Source organism: Rhopalosiphum padi, chromosome 3, assembly GCF_020882245.1.
Source record: "Rhopalosiphum padi isolate XX-2018 chromosome 3, ASM2088224v1, whole genome shotgun sequence".
In the NCBI taxonomy this organism is placed as follows: domain Eukaryota; kingdom Metazoa; phylum Arthropoda; class Insecta; order Hemiptera; family Aphididae; genus Rhopalosiphum; species Rhopalosiphum padi.
The window spans coordinates 79894037-79920483 of record NC_083599.1 but is presented as its reverse complement, the minus strand read 5'-3'; the positions used below and the strand labels follow the sequence as shown (position 1 = coordinate 79920483).

At 29.4% G+C, this 26447-nt stretch overlaps 4 protein-coding genes and 2 pseudogenes across 4 annotated transcripts; 5 read left to right on the top strand and 1 right to left on the bottom strand.

The window, feature by feature from the left end:
* The first annotated feature begins 5154 nt into the window (after nt 1–5154).
* On the top strand, nt 5155–7266 carry LOC132926033 (uncharacterized; annotated as a pseudogene).
* Nucleotides 7267–7635: 369 nt separating this feature from the next.
* LOC132926032 (uncharacterized) lies at nt 7636–9060 on the top strand. The gene is given in 3 exon segments (XM_060990381.1): nt 7636–8338; nt 8401–8505; nt 8570–9060. Coding segments are annotated over 3 exon segments (1299 nt in total).
* Nucleotides 9061–10074: 1014 nt separating this feature from the next.
* LOC132926031 (KRAB-A domain-containing protein 2-like) lies at nt 10075–10894 on the top strand. Its single transcript, XM_060990379.1, has 2 exons — nt 10075–10854; nt 10889–10894. Exons 1-2 carry the CDS (start codon nt 10075–10077, stop codon nt 10892–10894), a joined length of 786 nt encoding a protein of 261 aa, XP_060846362.1.
* Nucleotides 10895–10896: 2 nt separating this feature from the next.
* LOC132926030 (uncharacterized) lies at nt 10897–11677 on the top strand. Its single transcript, XM_060990378.1, has 2 exons — nt 10897–11073; nt 11480–11677. Exons 1-2 carry the CDS (start codon nt 10897–10899, stop codon nt 11675–11677), a joined length of 375 nt encoding a protein of 124 aa, XP_060846361.1.
* Nucleotides 11678–11817: 140 nt separating this feature from the next.
* LOC132923746 (uncharacterized) lies at nt 11818–12227 on the top strand (annotated as a pseudogene).
* A 3393-nt stretch (nt 12228–15620) lies between these two features.
* Nucleotides 15621–22791, bottom strand: LOC132927875 (uncharacterized). Its single transcript, XM_060992455.1, has 9 exons — nt 21887–22791; nt 18461–18665; nt 18160–18387; nt 17960–18079; nt 17201–17425; nt 16840–16920; nt 16419–16648; nt 16185–16347; nt 15621–16000 (listed from the first exon to the last, which is right to left on the bottom strand). Exons 1-9 carry the CDS (start codon nt 21896–21898, stop codon nt 15858–15860), a joined length of 1407 nt encoding a protein of 468 aa, XP_060848438.1. The 5' UTR covers nt 21899–22791; the 3' UTR covers nt 15621–15857.
* Between the last annotated feature and the right edge of the window lie 3656 nt (nt 22792–26447).

The following is a 26447-nucleotide window of genomic DNA, read 5'->3' as shown; positions in this document are numbered from 1 at the left end:
ATAATGATAATGCTACACAAATGGTTACTCTGATAAAAGACATTATAATCTCAGCCGCCAAAATATCAATCGGAGAATGTACATTAAACCTCCAAAAACATCGTGTCCCATGGTGGAATAAAGATATAAGTGAATTGGTAAACAAAAAAAAGAAAGCCTTAAAAAAATTTCAGACAACCAAAGATCCCTCAGACTTTATAACTCTCAAAAAGCTAAGAGCTCAAACCAGGTTTCTAGTTAACAAACATAAAAGACTCTCATGGAAATCGTTTGTCTCCGAAATAAATACACATTCTGACCCTAAAAAAACGTGGAACAAAATACATTCCTTAAAAGGCATCAGCAGAGATAAAAATATATATCTAGTAGAAAATAACAAACTTATCACAGACGCCCAAGCCGTTGCAGATAAATTAGCCATTTCTTTTTTTGACAATAGTAGTGATGAAAATTATGACTTAGAGTTCCTCAAAAAAATAAAGAAGAAAAAAATAGTCCAGACACAACGTACATATGTCAGAACAATAATAGCGATCAAACACTCATCAACTCAACAATAACGACCTCTGAATTCGAAATAGCACTTCAGAAATGTAACAGCAAAAGTCCTGGACCCGATGGTATACCATTCTCCTTTATTCATAACTTACCTAAGAATGCAAAAACATACCTACTTCAAATATTTAATTTAATATGGAGCTCCGGCATCATTCCCTCTAATTGGAAGCACAGCTGCATTATACCCATCCCTAAAGAAGGAAAAGATAAATTTAGTACATCTGGATACCGCCCTATTTCACTTCTTAACACAATGTCCAAACTTATGGAAAAAATAATTAATTTAAGACTTGTGTGGTTCATTGAAAAAATAAATTACTTAAGCCCAGACCAAAACGGTTTCAGGCATCATCGCGGCACACACCTCTCATTAATGAAAATCCAATCTGAGATTGAAAATACCTTTCAGAATAATCAAACTTTGGGAATGGTATGCCTTGATATAGCCAAGGCATATGATACTGCCTGGCGACCACACATTATCACGTACCTCAAAGAAATATTATCTATGGGAAACATGCTTAATTTTATAAAAAATTTCCTGTCTGATAGAACATTTCATGTCAAAGTCAATCAGTGGTTATCATCAAACTATTACCAACAAAATGGTGTGCCACAGGGGTCAACATTATCCGTCACACTTTTTCTCATTTCTATAAACAATATAACTAAATCAATAACCAACCCCGTTAAATGCGCATTATATGCCGACGATTTTAATATCTTGTGTAGAAGCTCAGAACTTTGTACCGTTCAGTCAAATTTACAAAGAACACTTTATAACCTCCACGAATGGTCTCTCACAACTGGATTCAAATTTTCGGCAAGCAAATCTCAATGCATAGTATTCACAAGAAAAAGGAAACAAAACAAATTAAAACTTAATATGAATAATAATCTAATTCCCAATAATAACACAGCTAAAGTACTCGGAATTACATTTGACTCGAAAAATAACTGGATTCCTCATATAAAAAATTTAAAAAAAGCCTGCTCATCAAGAATAAACATATTGAAAATGTTAGCCCACACAAGCTGGGGAGCATCGTTTTCGACTCTATCTATTATACATAAATCTCTTATATTATCTAAACTCGAATATAATGCTTTCCTTCTTATCAATGCTAATAAAAATGCTCTAAAAATGTTAGACACGATCAATAACGCCGGAGCAAGACTTGCAACTGGAGCGTTTCGGTCCAGCCCTATTGATAGTCTACTCAACATAGCCAACATAATGCCTCTCGATATAAAACGTCAAGAAATTGCAATGATTCTCGCTACCAAACTTGCCAGAGACAGAATGATATCTTCCCTTAACTCTTACCCTTCCTTACTAGCAATCGTTGAAAAAAATAATATCAATCTAAAAAATATTTTAACATCTCAACTCCCTGTCATCCCTCCTTGGACATCATTTCCGAATATTATTGATACCAGTCTTGCTGAACTTCCTAAAAACTCAACCAGCTCACAGGTATACATCCAAAACTTTAAGAGCACAATATCGCAATATTCCAACTATACTGAAATCTACACTGACGCCTCAAAATCGGAAAACAATGTGGGAATCGCCATTATTCACAAAGATGAGGTAATAACATACAAACTTCCAACAGAATGCTCCATATACTCAGCTGAAGCAATTGCCATTCTAAAAGCTTTTGAGTACGCACTCGGAAAACAAAATCAAAATTTTATTATTTTAAGTGATTCCTTAAGTGCAATTTCTAGCATAGCAAACACACATAAGACCAATGACATTGCAAAGAAAATCCACCTCCTCATTTCCTCCCATCTCTCCAAAGGGAACGCGGTCAAAATAATGTGGATACCTGGCCATTCTTCAATTGAAGGTAATGAAAAAGCAGATATACAAGCCAAGCATACAGCCTCCTCAACTTCCCTTGATATCACTCCTCTCACTACTTCTCAAGATACCATAAGAACAATAAAACATATATCAATACAAGCTTGGCAAAATACATGGGCAAAACAAAAAACTAAACTTAATGAAATTAAACCAACTATTCTCCACTGGCCTAACAATCATCGCGACAGGAAAAAGGAAACCATCATCAACAGGCTAAGAATAGGTCACACCAGAATAACCCATGGCTATCTAATGTCATGATGAGCCTCCCTCGTGTACGACATGTGGGGTCGCACTAACAATAAAACACATTCTCACGGAATGTTTTGCATACCTTGACGCAAGGAACCACAATCATTTATCCAGCGATTTATACGATATACTTGGACCAGTCTTGCCATCGCCTGACATATTCATGTTCCTCCAGGAGACAGGATTGGACAAACTTATTTAACCATCTGAATACACAACCTTATAATTATTATGCTCATATAACATAGTCTACACATTTGTTGTTATCAAACCTTTATGTTTATATGTTTATTGAAAATCTATTTGTAAAAAAAAAAATGTATATTATCCCAATGGCCAAGTTGCCGAGGGTTATTTCTTTAATAAAAAAAAAAAAAAAAAAACAATAAATAAAACAAATAATAAAATTACGGCGATTGGCGCCCACGACAATAAGTATATAATAAAATGTGGCGATTCGCGCCTGCGACATATAAATGTATAAAAAAGTGTGGCGATTCGCGCCTGCGATATAAATAATAATATAAGAAAGTGGCGATTAGTGCCCACGAAATATATATTAAATAAGTGGCGATTCGCGCCTATAAAATATAATATTAACAATACGGCGATTCGCGCCTATAAAATATAATATTCAGTTCGGCCGCAGCGCTCAACATGAACGCATGCACTTCGCACTGTGTTTGTTCCGTTATCTCTGTTTTACGCTCGTTAATTGATTTTATTCAATTGCAATCATAACAATCGGTAGTTATCATAGACCTACAAATGAGCCAAACGGTTCGTTTGGCCAGGGTCGGCGATAAATACGTCTTCATGAAAGATCCAGATCCGAACTTGAGTCCCGGTTCGCCACCCAATCCTACCAACTCAAAACATTCAAAGCGCAATTTGTCAAATTCGTCTTTATCACCTACTCTTGGCGATAAAAAATCCAAAATTTTCATCACACCAAACAGATACGCCGTTCTCGCCTCCGAAGAAAACGAAACTACTACACCATCTATTACATCCATATCAAACCATGGCAACGCTCACATTCCCGATCAGGGCAAAGATTCTCCAGCACCGCCAATTAATATCAAAGATATTTCAAACTACTCTTCATTCAAAAACCTCTTGACAAATCTTATCGGTCCGAATGGATTCACATGTAAGTCTTCTACATTATATCTTATTGTTCAGCCCTCGAATTTGTCAAATTTCAACATAATTGTGAAACATCTTAATGACACCGACGCCAAATTCCACACCTTCAAACCCCGTCAATATCGCTCAGTCAGGTTTGTTATCAGAAACTTACACTTCTCTACCACTGAAAAAGATATTGTTTATGCTCTATCAGAATTGGGACACTCTGTCATTCGTGTTCAAAATATATCAGACAAAAATAAACGCCCCCTACCTCTATTTTTTATAGAAGTTTCCCAAAATGCTAACAATGTGGATATCACAAAAATTTTGTTTTTACTTAACACCAAAGTCACTATAGAAAAGCCACATAAAAAGAATCGTGGTCCTCCGCAGTGTCATAAATGCCAATCATATGGCCACACGCAAAATTATTGTCACCACATCGCGCGCTGCGTTAAATGCGGTGCAAATCATCACACCAAGGAATGTTCCAAAGATCGGAATATCCAGGCAAAATGTGCCCTGTGCTCCGGGGATCACACCGCCAACTACAGGGGCTGCCCTACCTTCATAAGTGCTCAAAAAAACTCAAGACTTTTCAAGGCTTCTACAACCAAAGTTCCGGCGCTAAATCCTCATTCCAGACCAAAATCATACGCTGAAGCTACCCGGACCAAAGATTTTTCCACAGATAATTTCCCCGTCCTACTATCTAACTTTATAACTAACCTCAACTCTCTAATCAGTCCTCTAATTACTCTCCTCTCTTCAGTCCTACACTCATTAATTCCCAAAACTTCCTTATCTCCATAGCTATTTCTGTAAAAATTTTTCTTTATCTAACATAACAGTAATGTATTTTGTTCATGCCTAAATTGTATGTCTAACAAACTTAATTGCTATTTTATCTCTATTGTATTGGCCACGGCGTATGCTGTGCCGAAACCTTACAAGACTCTTAATCGGTGTTTCTATATATATAATGTACAATATTTAATCTATAATTTTATATATTACGTATAATTGTTGAGCTGTAATAGTATTTGACTAAAAGCTAATAAAAAAAAAAAAAAAAAAAAAAAAATATAATATTAAGAACAAATGGCGATTCGCGCCTTGCCAATAAAGATCATAAAAAATAACGTTTTTTATAACAAAAACTAATAATTCGAGTTGCGGAACATACGTACGATACAAAGAGACTGAGCGAAATTACGGCGGCCGTGTTACACTGCGAGCAGATAACACGCCGCCCTCATTTAAATAATTTAATGTTATATAACTCACGGGACAAATAATAATTATAATTAACAAAACAAACAATATAAAAATAATGGATGGTTGCGCGTGAGTGTGTGTGTGTGTGTGAGTGTCGGCCGGCGGTGGCTATTGCAACCGGAACGCGCATATAATATAATATTACGAAAATCTAAATAAAATATCTATTAGGCGTGAACAATATGCATGTAAACATCGATATTCAAGATATATAAAATACGAATTTCTTTCATTTATTCTTCCTATACACTTTTTTAATAATAAAATATTTATCTGATTTCAGTTCCATTCGCTTCAAATCGCAATAGTCTTAAGCGTGGACATCATGTGGAAAATTCAAACGAAGCAGTAAATGCTAAAAAAACACGCATGGACATCGTCAATACCCGTGGTTTTGTTAAGACAGGCACATCGCTCTCAAATAAAATTAATTGGTATTACATGAAAAATACAGATAATTTGATAAACTACAGCAGTTTTCTAGTAACATCAAAAAGAGACTTAATACAATTACTCAAATCGCTGTCAACTAAACATCCAATTAAATATAATCTAAAATTGGAAGCTACATACAATAGACCGCATGTTGATAATTCTACAGAGAATAGAGCATTTAAAACCTCAGCCAAAGAGATTTTCATGGATACAGATATCGAAGCCAAGATTGATATAGATTTTGCTAATCTTATGTCCGAGGAAGACGTCTATACTTCGAAAGGAAGTGGATTTACTTTATAATCAATAGATGGCTTGTTGTTGGGCGTGTACCTATAAGTGGCTCGTCATATATTCCATTACCAAAAGATATTAAAAATAAAAAAGCCGTAATCAACCCACAAAACTCAGACCAAAATTGTTTCAAGTGGTCAATTCTAGCAAAACATGTGTTAGGCAATAACGAAAATCAAGTAGCCGAAAATTATATATTACACGAAGAAAAATACAATTTTTCCGATTTAACGTTCCCAACACCCATCACGGAAATAAAAATATTTGAAAAAAATAACCAAAACGTATCTGTTAACGTATACGGTTTAAAAAAACAAAAAAAGAGTTAAAAACATATTATTTATCCACTTAAGATCGTCGATGAGGAAGGAAAAGATCATTTCGATCTCTTACTAATTACCAACGGAGATAAAAGCCACTACACTTATATATCAAATTTCTCACGACTAATACGCTCGCAGAAAACTGCTCATCATGATAGTATAATTTTTTGCAAACGGTGCTTCACATCATTTGACAGTCGGCCCCGGAAAAATACGCTATGCGGACAAGCAGCACTAGAACAACACAAAATGATATGTGGAATACACAAACCTGTCCTACCTCAGATGCCTGCGCCCGGTACAATATTAGAGTTCGATGGCTGGAAAAAAACTCAACGACACCCGATAGTTATATATACCGATTTCGAGGCACTTATTGTTAAATGTAAAGAAAGAAAAGGCGAAAAAACAACAGCTTTTCAAAAACATGAACCGATGAGCTACGGGTTTGTTGTAAAGGCTACAGAAAACGTTCTGATTGGTCTGCTAGAAAAGTTCAATGTACCTCAAGAACCCATTATTTTCCGTGGTAATGAGTCTCGTCAAGACGTAGCCAAAAGATTCGTGAATGAAGTTACAGAGATCGCAAGAAGAGTTAAAGATTTGCTTAAAATAAATAAACCCATCATAATGACCAAGGAAGAGCAAACAGCACATATGATGACACATACATGCAATTTGTGTAAATGTAATTTTTCCAACAAAAACAATAAAGTGGCAGATCACTGTCACTTATCAGGCAAATTCAGGCAAACATTGTGTAATACCTGCAACCTCAAGCTTCAAACACCGAATTTCATATCATGCTTTCTACACAATTTATCAAATTATGACGCACATTTTATCGTAACCGAGTTGGGTTACGATTCCAAAAGTATTTCGGTTATCCCAAATAGTGAAGAAAAATTCATTTCATTTTCAAAAAACGTGACCAACAACTTTTCAATAAGATTCATAGACTCATATCGTTTCATGGCATCGAAACTATCAACACTTGCAGATAATTTAATAACACCCGGGTTCGAAAAGTTCAGAGAGACAGCAAAACACTTTTTTACCGAAGATATGCAGCTCGTTACTCGTAAAGGTGTATACCCTTATGAATTTACTGATAGTTAGAACAAGCTCGAAGAAACGAATTTACCAGAAAAAAGCGATTTTTATAGTACACTGACAGAATCAAATATAGACGATAATGAATACAAACACGCCAAGACTGTATGGAATCATTTTAAATGCAAAAATCTCGGAGAATATAGCGACCTTTATCTCAAAATCGATGTTCTATTATTAGCCGATGTATTTGAAAACTTCAGAGACATGTGCATTTCAACATACAATTTAGACCCCGTTTACTATTATACCGCTCCAGGATTCAGTTTCGACTGCATGTTAAAATACACTAACGTTAAACTAGAGTTACTCTCCGACTTTGACATGCACTTATTTTTTGAAAACTCAATCCGTGGAGGCCTCACACAAGCTAGCATGAGATATGCCAAAGCTAATCATGAAAATACCCCAGATTATGACGCGAAGAAGCCTAAATCGTGGATAGTTTATCAAGACTGCAACAACTTGTACGGGTGGGCAATGTCACAGTACATGCCGTACGGTGACTTTAAATGGGTTGAACCTAAATTAAACGGACTGAATGTTTTAACACCTACTTCAGATGTAGGTAGAGTGTATGAGGTAGACATATCATACCCATAACATTTACATAACAAACACAACGACCTACCATTTTTACCCGAGAATAAAATTCCTCCTGGCTCAAGAGTAAAAAAACTTATGGCGTCACTTCATTCGAAAAAAAATTATATCATCCATTACTGTAACCTACAGCAAGCTATAGCTAATGGATTAATCGTAGAAAAAGTGCACAGAGTTTTAGAGTTCAGACAATCGGATTGGCTTGCGAAATATATACACTTAAACACCGAAATGAGGAAAAAAGCTGTAAATGAGTTTGAGAAAGATTTCTTCAAACTTTTAAACAATGCAGTTTTTGGGAAAACCATGGAATCGATGAGGAAACGTATTAAGATAGAACTAGTTTCATGTCCAAAAAGATTGCAAAAACTTCTGAATAAACAAACATTTAAACATTGCACTACATACAGCGAAAATCTAGCTGCCGTTTCGCTGGAAAATAAAATTATCGAGTTCTGCAAACCGATATATATAGGTAACTATATAAACTTAACATACAATTATTACTTTATAAACTTATTTATTATTTCTTTTTAGGTTTCGCAGTACTAGACATAAGTAAGACGCTGATGTACGATTATCACTATAACGTAATGCAGAAACATTATGGCAAAAAAATCGAGCTCATGTATACAGATACAGGTAAATTATTATTACTGTTGTTATTACTATATTATATATATTTATATATTTTTTTTTTTTTTAGATTCTTTAGTATATTATATCCAGACCGATGACTTTTACAATGACCTGGTGAATAATTCTAACTTGATCGACCGAATGGACACAGCAAATCTACCCCCGGACCATCCGTGTTACATTGCTGAGAGAAAAAAGATTCCCGGACTATTTTCTGATGAAACCGATGGACGTATTATGAGAGAGTTTATAGCACACCGAGCAAAATCATATGCTTACATTTTAGAAGACAAGGAGAAAATTAAGGCAAAAGGCGTCCGTGGGCACGTAGTCAAAAATCATATGACTTTCAAAGATCATATAAATTGTCTTTTCGCCGATGATAATAAGGACAAGTCTTACCTGTGTAGGGAAAATATCTCTATCAAATCATTCAACCATCAGATTAAAACCATCAAATCCAACAAATTATGTTTCAACCGACAAGATGATAAACGGATAGCACGATCCGATAGAATACATACCTACGCCCACGGACATTTTAAAATTAACTGTTAATATTATATTCGAAAGGAAATTTGTTTTAAAACGTTGTAAACATTTTTTGTAAATATTTTTATATAGAAATAAACTAATTATTATATGTATATATGTATTGTGTTTTAATCTTTCGAACCTAACCTCATTATTTAGTTATACCTTATAAGTGGTAACACATACACATACACTCATATATATAAAGATAAATAAAACAGTGTCCAAATATACATTTTATATGTGTTTATTAAAAACACACACACACACACACAATATATACACATATATATTGTTTACACTAGATTTTCTAGAATTATTATTAATACATAAAATATTATAACTTCGTTAGTCATATAAAAATATTATAATTTTACTAAAATAAATCATCATTCATATAATATATACGTCAGTAAAAAAATTTCAATAAAAATATAGGCAATTTTCATCAGTTCTTATTGAAAATAGAGATTCTCAAGTGATATTTTTACAACGATCTACAGGTTATCTTGGTTGTCACAGGTGTTTGGATACGATAAATATAGGTACCTAGAGACCATTCAAAACCATTTTTAATAAAATTATCTTATATATATATATATATATGTTACGCCGAATTTATGAAATTGCCGATTTCATGAAATCAGCAACGTTGTCGCCGAATACGTGAAATCGGCAATTTGGCTACCAAATTCACAAAATCGGCAAATTTTGTTTGCCGATTTCATGAATTAAGCAGACTTTTTCTGCCGATTGCATGAATTCGGTAACATATTATTATGACATAATTACAAATAGTGGATTATAAATAAACAATAATTACACGCGTGCTGATCGCATTACCACCGCATTATGCCGTAATCTTTATTACCTATGATAATAAAATATCGCGATAAATGATAATCATATTATATCTTGAACACTTCGATTCATCTGGTGCTAATAGTGTGTGAAGTACGAACGTTGAACGGTTCTATAAGTGCGCTTACGTTGCGATATTACCTAATATTTTTATTTTTTATAACAACTATTATAACTATGGACTCTAAATGGACAGCAGAAAGTGATGCAGAAGCTGTTAAAATTTTAACTGATGACAATTCTATAAATAAAGATAGACGGTATTATCATATCCGTGAAAAATTTGAACTAATCGAGGTAGCTGGCGTTCGACGAGTTCGACGAAAGCGCGATCAACGCATTATGGCAGTAGTTGAAAATTTCACTAGTATTATTCGTGATATGCATGTGGCCAGTGGACATAAAGGTGAAACAAAAACACACAAGAAAATAATGGAACACTATTCTAATATTACAATGGCTGCTGTAAAAGCTTACATTGCTAATTGTGAAAGGTGTGCGGAAAAATCAAAAAAAAAATGTACGCGAGGTGTTTTTGTGCGGACTATTTTATCTTCCTCTTTAAATGAACGCGGTCAAGTCGATCTTGTCGACTTTCAAAGTTTACCGGATGGTGATTTTAAATTTATCCTTCATTATAAAGAACACTTAACCAAATTTTCAATTTTCCGGCCATTGAAATGCAAAAAGGCTTCAGAAGTGGCCAAAGAATTATTAAACATATTTTTGACGTTTGGTGCCCCTCACGTTCTGCAGTCCGATAATGGTCGCGAATTCACAGCCGATATTATAACTGAATTAGCATCATTGTGGCCCGATCTAGTACTAGTAAATGGTCGGCCACGTTATCCACAAAGCCAAGGATCTGTAGAAAGAGGTAATTGTACGTTGAAGGATTCACTTGTGGCGTGGATGCGAGATAATAAAACTGCGGCGTGGAGTTACGGCATCGCCTTTGTACAATGGGGTGTTAATACGACATATCACGAAGCTATAAAAATGATTCCATACGAAGCAGTCTTTGGTCAAAAACCACGGATAGGACTGGCAACAAAAGTACCTCGACAGTTGGTAGAAAATATAATGACAGGTACATTGGAAGAGGATATTATACTGAAAATGCTTTTAAATGAGGACAAAGAGGACAATGAGGACGTACAAGTACTCAATACTGAAGTGAGTAATAATTCAAAAATATTTTATTTTTTTTTATATTTTTATATTATAAGTTAAAAGTTAGAAAAATAAAAATAAAATTTAAATATTACTATAATTTATAGTAAAGAGTAGTGGTCGGCCACTAGCAGCCCGCGTCGCTAATATATACGGCCCGCTTTAAATTTTAGAACTGCAACATTATTTTATTATAATTTAAGAATGTAAAATTTCTATTTTTATCCGGTGAACTCTTTTTAATTCATGAATGTGGCCCGAAAGTCCAAAAAGGTTACCAACCACTGGTATAGAGCATTTTTATTTGCAGCGGAACATCGATTAATCGTATCTCGATTATCCGTATTCGCGAGACAAACGTATTTTTGACGATAACAACTAAATAATTAAAACGTAATATTTTTTATAGACAATAGATTTAGAGCGTACGCAAGATACAGAAGAAGTATTAGAAGCTACTACTGCGTGCTCGCAGCATAATATTATTCCAGAAAATAAAATAGAACAAAAACTCGAGAAATTAATAAAGACCACGCAAAAAATTTCGGATATTGAAAGTGACACCGACAAAGTAAGTCTATGCATAAAATGTAATTTAAATTATTGATTATTTATTATTTTTTATTATTTGTATATCATATTATATATATATTTTAGAGTTTTGAATCTATCAACACGAAACTCGATCATCCTGCTCTTAAACAACGCAACATTGCAGCTCAAAATTTAAAATGTCAAGCGGAAAGGATGGTAACCAGAGGCAAAGGCATCCTTCCTCCTTTAAAGTTGGTGACAATGTGCTGGTGTCAATCCCGTCGGTAGATCGAGGGCGAGGAGATGCAGCCAACCTTCTTGCAGTTATCATAGAAGAAAAAGATGGTAAATTTCGTAATGGGACTAAAGAAGGGATTTTAAGCACATGGCTGGAACGGAATAGTCTGGCAGCTACAAAGTACTGTTCTCTAACGACTGCAAACGTTCAACAAAATGAATATTCATTACGGGAACTTGTTAGATTGGGGTCAGTTGGGACCGGACAAGGCTATCGACGTTGTACTTGTCGTACAAATTGCACATCTAAAAAGTGCACATGTAAAAAAAATAATATGATGTGTGATTCGGCGTGCCACCCAGGCTATACTTGTCAAAATGTTTAAATAAAATACAATTTTTTTATTCACTTTTTTTTTTATTTTTTATATACATATAATATTTATAATTACAATTTGATTTTATCATATCTCCAGCGTTTTATACATTGATTTAAATTAAATTATGTTTTATAATTTTTTTAAGAAAGGTCTTGCCGATTTCACGCAATCGGCAGTATTATGCACTTTGAGTTGCCGATTTCACGTATTCGGCGACAACGTTGCTGATTTCATAAAATCGGTGATTTTTCTGCCGATTTCATGAAATCGGCAATTTCGTGAATTCGGCGTAACATATATAAATAATATGTCATGAGGAATTTTTTTTATTTTTCTATGCTTATATATATAGATATATTTATTGAAAATGGTTTTGAATGGTCTCTAGGTACCTATATTTATCGTATCCAAACACCTGTGACAACCAAGATAACCTGTAGATCGTTGTAAAAATATCACTTGAGAATCTCTATTTTCAATAAGAACTGATGAAAATTGCCTATATTTTTATTGAAATTTTTTTACTGGCGTATATATATGAATGATGATTTATTTTAGTAAAATTATAATATTTTTATATGACTAACGAATAACGCAAATTACAACGTCATTGTCAATTTAGTTGGTAAATTTATTTTTAAATTAATTAAATTTAATTTGGCTATACATTTTTTTTTTGGTAATTTTGTATTAAATTATTTAAATGTATTTCATTTTAGTTCAAAAATGACTTACTTTTGTATCAAATTCAAGCGTGTAATGTTTTTGGTAAAATCGAAAAAATTTAATTATTTTAAAATTTCCAAAAGGTGTAACTCATTCAATTTTTGGTTTAGAACTATGGTCAATGGATCAAAATTACTTAGAATAAAATAATCTATCCATATCCGGTGACAAAAATAGGTGTTGCAATTTATAAAAAAAAATTTGTGTTGCGCATGCGCATACTACAAGAGTTAAAAATTTGAAATTTGTCCTTAAATGTGTACTTCAGTACCCCTTAGCTATTGCAGCAAACCGTATTTCAATCTAAGATTATCGGGCTGAGATATTTAGTGGTACATTTAAAACGGGACACACTGTATACTTGCAAAAGACTATAATACATAATTTAGTTAATCAAATATAATAATTTTAATTTGTAATAACTTTGATATTTGGTCACAAATTTTTAACCTAGGTCTAAAGTTATTAGAATAAAAAACTACTGCACTGTTTTCAATAAAAAGTAATACCAATATATCCTTCAAACTTGGAAGATGTTAATATCTTACTGCTAGTTTATAAAATATATTTACATCATGTCTACCATAAAAAATAAATTGTTATTATTATTTTATAGGCATATATAATGAAGTTGATGACATACATCCTAATGTAATAGAATATAATAACCACACTAGAAACACCATCTCGTACCGTACAAGTTCCTTCAAATTATCATCAAGAATGTAAATGTTTTCCTGTTTTTATTTTCTCTTAATTAATAAATAATCTTTTAGGTTTTGAATCGCAAAAGGTTGATCAACTTTTGGATAATAACATTCATTCTGAACAAAACATTACTCATTCAAGTAATCCAATAAAAATAATTAATGAAGTTTCGAAAACTCAAAATAACATTATAGGAGAAGTTATATCAAAGTATAGTTAAGATTCACTTGATAATAGTGTATGTATATTATTTTGTTTTTACAATTTTCTTTATGATTTTGTTAAAACATGTTACCTATACATTTTTCAGTTGAACAGTCAGTACAAATGATAATTGTATGCAAAAAATGATGGTTGTTGCAGTTCTATAAAAAATCTGAAAAAAACTATTCAGTCAAAGTTGGAGCCAATATTAGGGCAAGTTTTAATGCTTAATGCTACTCAAGCTAAAATGTGTACATATTTAGAGACACTCGATAAAAAAGTAGACATGGTACTTGATGCGGACAAACGTCTTCGAGCATTAGCATTTCCACAACCTAAATTATCTGCAGCATTGATCTTCTTCCTATTTTTACTATGGAGGACTTAAGCGAAGTTGGGCGACTGTTACATCCAGATTTTAATGATTTCATGAGAAATAAAGAAGACTTGGTAAAAAAAAAATACAAAATATAAATTAAAACTACCTTTTACTTTTTTAGTTAAGAAATATAATATCTATTACTTTTACAGAAGTCGTTTTTGCTCTTTAAAATTGGAAATAAACATTTGAATTTAACAATACGGACTGCAATGAGTTTTTTATGACCCGTTCAATTGCAGTAAATTTTAGTTTCAAAGGGTAAACTAAATTGAAATTTAGTGATTTGAATATTTTTAAAATTATATCAGGTATGAAATATAGTTAGTTTTATTAGTTAATAATAAAATAAATATTTTATTTGTACAATTTTTTTATATATCTACCTTAAAAAATTAGTTGACCAATTTAATTGTTTGGTATTCTTTATTATCTTAGAATTTGAAAATGAACATGTTTTTTATAAGCAGCTATTGAAATAAATTAAAACAATAAAGAATCATTAATTTAAAAAAAATGTTTTTTATTAGAAGTATTGTGGGTAGATATTATAATTTATTGAAGTCACAAAGTAAACATAAACAAATATTAAATTCAAAATACTCAAAAACAACCATATGTTTCAAATTTTTTTGAAAATATATTTTTACATATTTATGTCATTCCAAAACAATATTTTTGAAAAAATTTATATTTTTACATTTTTTTATCATAATCATTTTTGAATGACCATATATTTTTAATTTAATATTCCTAAGCAAAATATTTCATGGGGTAAAACAATGTATTAAAATTAAAAATGTACACTTTAATATAAAACAAAATATATAGTATACATTTTTTACTAATTTTGAAAATTGTTAAATGAGAAAATAATAATGACAAATTATTAACTACAAATAAATCATTTAATATCCCAGACAGCAATAGAATATTCTTATAATGTTATACCAATGTTATTTACTCAACAGTAACATTTAGTAAAATATTTTTTCAATGTTATAATAATATTTGTAGATGTTACTGTAACATTACTACAAAATTATTTGGCCGCTATTTTCATGTTATCCTAACAACATATTATCAATATTATCATAATATTAATAACATAATATTCAGTTAATAATAATTTTAAATATTTGATTAACATTTTAACTCAATAGTATTGTAATATTTTAATTTAAACATTAAAACAATAATAAAAAAATTATTTTTAATTATTCCTTAATTCTTTTAACATTGGTTTTTAAAATATGTGTGATTATTGTAATTAAATAAACAAATTCAACTAAAATGTTCATTTATTGACCATATAAATCATACAAATTTGAAATACATATATATAATAATAATATAATATATTTACATGATTAATATATAAATTTAATATAATATTGGAATATCAATATTTTAATTTATATTTATATAATATTATGATCTAACACAAAAATAAAAATAATAACTGGTGAGTAGTATAATATATACCCAATATTAACTTCATTAAAATAGCAAATATTAAATAATAAAAACTGCAAACTTGTAAGATACAAATCTAAGAATTTAAAAAAATGTAAATAATATAATAATAATGATAACATAATCTTTTAAATATATTAACTTCATAAAAGGCTTCTTGAGAGTTTTTCTTGTTTTTGGGATACTTTTTTAATGCGGAATGGAGCATGGGATAGCCAAATTCCTAATGAGTTATCTATTTCTTTTTCAGGAACAACACTGTACTTGACGTTAACTCGTATAGCATCTATAATATTCAAAATACAATAATAATAATATAATATTAGATTAATAAAATAAAATATAGCAAATTTAATAAAATGCAGCATATTTCAATATTTAATTATAATAACTATCAACTACTTATAGTGATTATTTGTTTAATAGTTTTAGTTATATTGTACCAAACAAGTTCAATTTAATATGTTTACCTATAATAACACGATAGGTATTTAAGCCTGAAAAACATAGCTTAGACTTAAATCCATGTAACGAATAATTAGATAGCAAAACATCACTTAACATTCTTGAAACAATTCTTCGAACACTATTTCCAAGATCATTAACATCTATTAACACTGATAATTGAGTAACCTAAAAAGAAACACATTTTACAAGACAATTGTATAATAGAGGAAAATTATAAGAATTAAAAAGTATAATACCAATGTATTTTTAAAGTTTTCATCAGTCTTAATTTTTATTTCCAATGACTCTAATTCATCATGATTTTTAATAGGAAATATGTTGTCAAGATTTGTGATATTTTTGGCTGATGTATTTTTATTAGCCATCAATGTATTAATATTAATACTGTTTGATTGTACAATACTTAAAATGCTGCCAATGTCATATTTCATATTTACCAAAGTGTTAGTAATAAACCGTTGAAAATCTGTCAAATCATTATTATATTATATATTAGCAGGTTTATTTTTCCAAGTTGAAATGTGAGCATATATGTATCATATATTTGATGTAAGAAAAATTTGTGAATAACTTAATATCTTTAGTCAAATAGAATTTTATAGCATCATTAACTATATTATATCTTACTATAGTATATTACTAAAACAGTGCACATACCATTAGATATATTTGGCTGGTTTTGTAAAATTGTAGTATCTTGTGGCAGTTTTAAAATATTAGCTGTAATACCAGATGATCCTATATAGTATTATAAAAAAGAAATAAGTATCTTAATTTATAAAAGAATATGTGTAAATACGTGGGTAGGTACATAGAATATATTATATTGGTTTGATAAAACTATAGGTTTATTTTTTTTTTTTATACAATGGCAAACTAAAGAAAATTAATATTAATACTTATACTTCTACAGTTTAATCATACGTCATACAATGAAGTTTTTGAACCATAAATTTTACATTTATTAGATTATTTTAAATTAAAATGTAAACGTATAATTATATTATATTATATTTACCTGTGTTTTCAATATTTTGATCACAAAATAATATTTTTTTAACTTTGATACTATTTCGATCAGAACTTGTTTTATATAATAATTGTGTATCCTCATTTTTTTCAACCGTCCAAGTCCCAACAGGAGATGAAATTATATGTTCTATATCATCAATGGGTTTATTAACTAATGAAGAGGCATGTTTTTCAGGTGTTATACAATTAATACCATCAATAACAGATTTGCCTATAAAATAAAAAAGTTACCGTCAGAAGTTTAAATATACAATAACACAATTATTACTAGAAAAAAGTTTCAATTTTAATACAATGCCTATTATAACAACACAAATTTAGTAAGACATGATAATGCCGACAACTTTTTAAGCTTAAATAAAAATAAACATATATATCATAAAAGATATATTAATATAAATAATTAAATACAGTAAATTGTAATTTATTTGACGAGTTACATTAAGTTAAATATAGATTATTACATCTAACATTATATATAATGAAGATTAAAATGATTTATTTAATAGGTAATAATATTAACATATATAATATTCTCTAATTTGCATACTAAGTCAAACAGGGTGTAAAACTTCTTAAAGATTATAGAACAATTCAATGTAGTTTCCTATTTTCTTTTCAAAATTTACTTTATTTTCTTTTTATAATGTTTTAATGAAATTAAAATTTTGTAAATATTTTTATTTTATTAATTTTATATAATTCAAATATTCATCTTATTGATATTATAAAAATATATTTATACTTTGGCTTTTATCGATTTTCCAAAGAGGATCTTTGTCCGAGTCATAAGACACATCATTTGAATCATCAGAAGGTTCAAAAATATTTGTTTCCTCGTTTAAATTAACTGACTGAGAAACATCTAAAAAAAAGTTTTTAGAAAAATACAAATTATTACATACAACTACAAATGAATAAGAAAAAAAACATTTTGAATCTTACCGTGATAACGAGGGGGACAGCTATTAGAAGACATTTTTATTTGTTTTGAATTATTAACTTTTTCAAGTTTTTTTGATTTTATAGTTGTGGCAGGAGACAAACTTTGACCTCTATAATAAGGAAATTTCCTTTTTCTTTTTGTCATACCATCAATAATGTCATCAGCACTTGATAAGTCTGATTTATGCATTGCCAATGGCAATTTTATTTTTGCTTCATTATATGAACCTGAATAATTTGTATAAAACTAATTAGTATATAATTCACTAGATAATCTTTATTAAAATCAAAATTTCTTAACTATAAACTTTATGTCCAATTTGTCTGGATTTGTAAAATATAAAATCATTCATATTTGGCTTAATTCTTTTTTGGACATATTTTTTCGCTTGTTTAGAAGCTTTAGGCCAAGCGCAAGAATTATTTTTTAACCAACAGTTTGGTACCACTTCAACACTTTCATCATCAACAAACTCAACAATAATCCATCCTATTTGATCATCCATCTAAATAAAAAAAAGGAAATAATTCAAATTATGATGTTTTAAATATTTAATTTAATTATGTACCCATTGTTAAAAATATGTTGATATTTTGAAGTAATAATTTATAAATTTATACTGGTAAATGTATATCTACCTATACAACTTATGATTAATCACAAAAATTTTATTTAATTATTTATATTATTTATATTATTTACAGTTACAATTTATTTAAATGTCTGTGTGAATAATGGGCATGGCTATTTTTTTCCCACTATGATGAAATATCATCATTTTTTTTTTAATATCAGATATTGCCCAATGTTTGAGTTGATCAGATAAATTTTTAATTTCAAATATTTCAATAATTGTTGAATTAATGGGATCTACAAAATAGGGTAATAAAATGTTGAACTTTTTTCCAATAAGCATGATAATACCATCTTTTTGAGCAAAATTCATGCATTTTACTATTTCTCCATTTTTGGTTAGTATAAAACTATCACTATCTTTTTTAATTTTGATGGTTAAACTTTTAAATATAAGAGTGTAATATTGTGGACCTATTAAATCATCAACCAGTGGACCGTTATCATGGACATGTTTCAAAACTGGTTGATTGTCCATTAATGATTTATTACTTGAATTATTTAGTGCACATTTTTCATATTTTTCATAATATCTATTAACAATTTGTTCCAAAGGTTTTTCATTTTTTCTAAGATTAGATTTTATTTCTTTCATGTGATTTTCAAAACCAAAAGCTGAACAATTATCAAGTGGACCAAATAAATCATAATCATCACATAAGTGTAATAAGGCATGGACATTGTGTGATACAAATTGTTGTCCATAAATATGTTGAAAGTTCTTGACAAAAAAATCTAATAGTTCTCTTGCATATTGAAGAAGAAATTTTCGATCAGGACTTAATAAAATTAACATTGCAATGTTCAAAACCATAAAATTGGTGTACATTTCTTCACTCAAAATGGTTTTTAACACAACTGGTCCAGTGTATAATAAGAATAAACGAAATTCAGTAGCTTTCCAGCGACATACATCTGGAAGACATCTGTTCTTTCTAGAGAAATCGGAAGAAAGATATGTATTGGATGCTAACAATAAAGTTGATATTTCATTTATTTTTGAAGACCGAAGTCTAACATTTAATGGTCCTTTAATCCAAAGGCTGATGAGTTTTTTACAAACACCTAAGCAAACCAAGTGCATGTAGTCAAGTGAAAAAGATTTTACAGAGTTAAAACTTTGTAATTCAACTAGAACAGAAGTTTGATTTGAAATCTGGTATTCTTCATCTTCAGTATTCAGATATGCATGATGATTTCTTTCAATTGACTTTGTTTGGGAATAAGGAAAACATACTCGATTGCATACATATTCTCCCTCTATAGTGCAACGAGTACATGAATAAAAACCTGTATGACCTTTCACTTTTAAAACAAATGCTTTTGCAGGAGCATCGCAACAAAACAATGTAATATTTACTTTAATATTAATTCCATTTAATATAATACCTTCAGTTTCTAAACGTTTAGCTTCATTAACAAAATCAATTAAATATTCATTGCTGTCTTTTGGTTTTTCAATTCCCCAATAAAGGCCAACAATAAAAACTGATTTCTTTAGTGGAGGTTTAACCAAAATGGAAGCTAATATTGGCCAAAATTGAGAACTACTACTTTTTGAAATTGGTAATCCATCAATTCCTATGACAATTTGAATATCTTGTACATTTGATGGGGCATATAATTTAATTCCTTTTTCTAAACCAAAATGATGATAAACTCCAGGACTGACAATTCGGTTTTCTTTTGATTTATTAATAGGAGTGTTTAAAATTGTGCGGCAATCAATTGGTAAATTATTGAAACAATCATGCATTTTTAAACCTTTTAACAAACCATTAACTGCATTATGAGGAATTTTATAATCTATTGCCCAAGAAGCTAAAAATTCTTGAACTGAAAATTGTTTAGATGAATTTATGAATAATTTATCTTTATTAAATATATGTGTATCTGTTGGCTCATTATAAGTGTTGATAACTGGTAATGGTAAATCAGTTGAAGCATTTGACGGAAACTCATTTGAAATATTGTATTGGTTCTTAGAGCTAGATGTTAAGTTATCATATTTAAACAAAGGCATAAGATTTAAATTATTTATTTCCAAAACATTTTCTGGCGGTTCATATTCCAATGAATTTGAGTGTGAAAGCATTTCCTCGACATCATTTATTTCTTTCATAATCTTTCTTCTCTTAGTGCGTACACTTTCTATTCTTCTAGTAGACATTATGATTCAGTAATCACTACCAAATACCAATAAAAATTTAACAAAATCAAATTTATTATTAAAATACAAATTTTTATTATTATTATACAATGGTAATTTTGTAAGTATCTACCTACCAAAAAAATAAAGTAATATAATATACTTAAATTTGTTCCTATCAAATACACCAATAATACATATTTAATTTTTTACAGTACTAGTTAATTTAGTTTATAATTTACTTATTTAAGTTTAATATCATTTAAATTAATTTATACTTTTTAAAATATGTATTATAATGAGAAATAGAGAAGTATTATGGTAATACAACTAATACAAGTGTTATGGTCACCCAACCAGGAAATCAGCAACAGTTTAAATAAAATATTTATTAGAAGAGTGAATAGATTTGGTATAAATAAACAAAGACTTGATCTTTTTACTATCTTTATACTCTTTTTAGTATGCCAATTAAATTCAATATCTTTTTAATTATATATTATATATTATTTCAAACTTTAGATATTCACAAATCAACAATATGTTTTTTTTTTTAAATATAAACCATTTTAAATTTGTCAATAAATTATGGTAAAATGTATGCAATATATATAGGAACTAATAATTATGATAATTTAATACTATAGTTAGGTAGTAGGTTCCTACAATTAATTAATTATTTTATAGTAGGAAGAACGAGTTAAAAAAACATAGTATAACAATAGGTGTTTGCCATGCTAAATACTATATTAAATTCTAGTCAGTGCTTGAATCGGAAAAGAAAAATCAGGACGTACTATTAGCTGGCATTACCAAATAATGTATGTACCCACCCGTATTTAAAAATGTTTAAATCTACCACTATAAAGCACTATATAGTATATACCTATTATAAAAATATAAAATTAAAATGTTAACTTTATAATTTAATGAATTTCACTTACCACAAACAGCATAAAATCCAATATTTGGTTTTGGTAATAATAGTTCACACTGTTACTGTAGTGTAAACTGTAGTGTGAAAGAAGACACGTATCGTCGTAATGGCGTGCGGATAAATAGTTAAAACGTTAAATCGTTAAATGTTTAATCTTTAGGCACTGCCGCGAACTGGTATCAACACTCCGCCACTCCGCCACTCCGCGTCACAATAATCCGCGTTCAAAAACAATAATATCATAGAATTTTGAGAAATCTAAAAATATATTTTTTGACGGCAAGCTGGGTAAATACAAACTGTCCATAGAGACGGCATACGCGTGTCGTGTACTATCGATAATACTGAGATAAGCATTAAGCACGACTAGTCTTGTTATTTATATAATTTTATTATACAAAATTGAAAATATCCAAGTTATAGTTACGTAGTAATGTGCACAGTTCACCGACGTATAAAATAATATTTAACAGTTTTATTATCATAATTTCATAAGTCATGAACACATGAATTTATATAAAATACCTAAAATAATACTTACCACAAATTCAATTCAAATAATGGAAAATTATGTATTTAATACAATACATAAATTATAATTAGTATCATTTTATTAGATACCTACATTACAGTATACATTAAAATTAAATGGCCAAATGGGTGTATTTGATTGGGAGATGTCCGTGTACCTATATCGATCAAGTCTACAGACCAGGGATTTATATACATAAAGACATAAAGTGTAGTATACTTATTACTTTTTCATTTTAAACGTGAGGACAGCTTTTGTAATACTTTTTACCTATTCCATATAATTTTAATATATTTACTATAATATTCTACTCAGGTTTTTAATTAAATATTATTAAAATCATTTGTATACAATATTTTCAAAACCACATTTTTACAACATTTCTCAAATAATAAATGTAAAATGTTATAGTAACTTTAAAATTATAAAAATTAAAACTGAATATTATGGTAATGTTTAAAAAATGTTTTTCAAATAATGATATCAAATAAATGTTTCTATAATAATATAATAACATTTGTATTTAAATATTTTAACATAATTTAATATACATTATTATTATAATATAAACGTTACTAAATTGCTGTCTGGGATATAGTATATTATCAGGGCTCGAGACTTCTAGCATTTGCATATTTGTTTGTAGCACAATCAAAGATAGCAGAGTAAGCTACAAATCCGTTTCATACTAAAAGGAACGCTTTAAAAGTTTTTAGTGCATATTTTTGCATATTTTAGTGTATTTGCATTTTTTCTGCTATTTTTATAAGTATCATGCTATTTTTTGCATATAATTTATTAATCTGCAAAAATGAAGTAGTTTTGTGGTTTGTACTCAGTGAGCGGCAAGTGTTAGTTTAAATTCCCATTTTACAAAAGTAAAATGTAAAAACGTGTAGACGCTTATTCGTCCTTCACCGTAAATAGGTATTAATATAATATAATCTAAGTTTATCGACACCACGTCGTTACTCGCAAAGTGATTTATATTTTATTGTTTACCTAAAGATAAAATAATTACAGTAATATGGGTGATACCATGTTTATTGTATCTCGTATCTTAATCGTTTCTTTGAAGAACACGTAATGTAGATTGTAAAGTCCGTTATTGTGAATTTAATATTTAGTAAGTCTTGGTACGTCGACTAGTGATTGTGATCGTCTGCATTCGTGTAACCGTTTTTAACTTGTTCTGTAACCTGTATTCTTTTGCTGTTCAATTTTTACAAACATTTCTAAATCATGCCCAAAGAAAAAATATCATTAGTTCAACGTTTAAGAAGCTATGTACGTGAATTTGGTGCCGACACGTTTTCATATGATTCGTCAATGCTTTTTTGTAAATACTGTGAAATTAAAGTTAATTGTGAAAAAAGATTTAACGTAACACAGCATCTAAAAACAGAAAAACATACCAAAGCAATTAAACGCCGGCAAGAAAAAACAGAAAAATCACAACAACTCCTTACAAATTCAAGTAAAAAATCATCTTTCAACAAAGATTTATGTCGTGCTTTATTATCTGCTAACATACCTTTAAATAAACTTTCAAATAATCAATTTCGTAATTTTTTGGAAAGTTATACGGGAAAAGAAATTCCAATGGAATCTACGTTAAGGCAAGGCTATGTCGATGATATATATATTGAAACAGTTGACAAAATAAAATTGGAAATCTTAAATAAAAACATATGGGTTAGTATTGACGAGACTGCAGACATTGAGGGACGTTACATTGCGAATGTTGTAGTGGGCACTTTGGAACTAGATAGACCTGGGAAACAATTTTTAATAAATTGTGCAGAACTAGAAAAAACAAACTTCTCAACAATAAGCAAACTGTTTGATGACTCCTTACAGTTAATGAATATTCAGCGTGATCACGTGTTACTATTTTTAACTGACGCAGCGCCATACATGGTAAAATCAGCCACAATGCTTAAAGCCCTATACTCTAAAATGATCCATGTTACATGTGCTGCTCATGGCTTACATAGAGTGGCAGAAGAAGTAAGAGGTCAATTTAAATCAGTTGATAAGGTTATAGCCTGCGTTAAAAAAACTTTTAGAAAAGCACCGAGTCGCGTTCAACTTTTCAAATCCAAAGCCCCTGAAATAAGTCTACCACCAGAGCCTGTAATTACCCGTTGGGGTACCTGGATCAATGCAGCAAATTATTACTGCGATAATTTAAGCACAATTCGTTCTATTTTTGAATTACTTGACAACGACGATGCAGTCAGCATCAAAGATGCGAAAAAATATATCAATAGAAATGGAATAGACGTAGATCTTATTTTCATCAAATCAAATTTTTTGTCTCTTACTACATCTTTAAAAAAATTACAAACACAGGGGTTGTTATTATCTGACTATATTGAAATAATTAACGATGTAGAAAAATCATTTGAAACTCTACGAGGTCCAATTGGAATTAAAATACAGTCAAAATTAAAACAAGTGTTAGAAAAAAACACTGGTCTATCACTTTTGAAAAAAATGTCTTGCATTTTTTTGGGTATAAGAGACATCGAAGAATTAGAAGGTTTTTGCAGATGATTTTTCTAGTAGTGATGTTCCATACTTCAAGTTCGCCACCATCACATCAGTCGATGTAGAACGTTCATTCTCAACGTACAAAACATTTCTGACCAATAATAGAAGATCGTTCAAATTTGAAAATATTCACAAACACGTAATAATACAGTGCAATCTTTAAGGTATAAACTAAATTTATAATTTATAATATTTATTTACTTACGGATTCATTGAATTTTACCAAAAATGTTTACAGAATGAAGAAATCATACATGTACAATGGACCACAAAAAGAAGAATACTCAGGAATATTTTTTAAAATTAGATTATGTCACTAATTATTAATTAAATACCTATAAATAAATATTTTTTGAATTAGAATTATTCAAAATAAATTTTTTTAAATTTTTTTATTGAGCATATTACAGTGCATATTTTATCATTTTTTAAGGCATATTATAGCGCATATTTCATGGTTTTTTAGTGCTAGAAGTCTCGAGCCCTGTATATTATTCAACATTTGAATATTACATTAATAATATATAACTAAAATAGTTTTATATTTATATATTAATAAAATAAATAAATATTTTAGATACATTATCTGGATACATAAAAACTCCTGAAGATGAAGTATCATTTACTGGTGTAGTACAAATTTGGTTAAAACATGCACCACTTCCAAAAACAAAGTGCAACACTGCAGATACCTATACAAATGAAGAAAATACTGTCCAAAAAAATCAACTTAGTAATAAAATATAATAATAGTATACCACTATACCATACATTTTATATGTACCTATTATAATATAATATTAATACATAATTGGATTTTATATTAGGTGTTAAATAAAGAAGAAAGAATAAGATAGAAATATTTTATATTTATTTTTTTTTTTACTAGAGGTAAAACAAATGCAAAAAATGGCACTTCTACAATATTTATATAAGATACTATAGTCACACATGTATAAATTCTAAAGTAACTAGGATGTTAAGGTGTTTGACAACAGCCATTAATATTAATTGAATATTTTTTAGTATTAAACTTTTTGACTTTTCAAACACTGTTATATTTGGATAGTCAAATGATAGTAGATATTTTTTAACTTATTGATTCATATGTCTGTATAGTATTTTATGAAATGGATATTTTATTTGAAGAGCACCCAAATTTTGTATATTACAGTTTTAGTCAATATTGTATCTAAATTTTAACATTTTGTATATAATAATATGTAACAAAACTAATACTCATTACAGTAAATATTTATGTTATGATCATCATTTATATTAAACATATTGTGCAGAATGTAGAAGAAATTTAATTTGGGGGGGGATCCAAATCCAATTGAACCTTCAAATAGATATTGTATTGATAGATGCAGCAGGGTCTATTGTTTAAATATACATATACAGTGGCGTTCTTGGGATTCTTCATTGAAGGCGATATAATATTTTGGAAGGGGGATATACAAACTAATTGCTAAGAAAT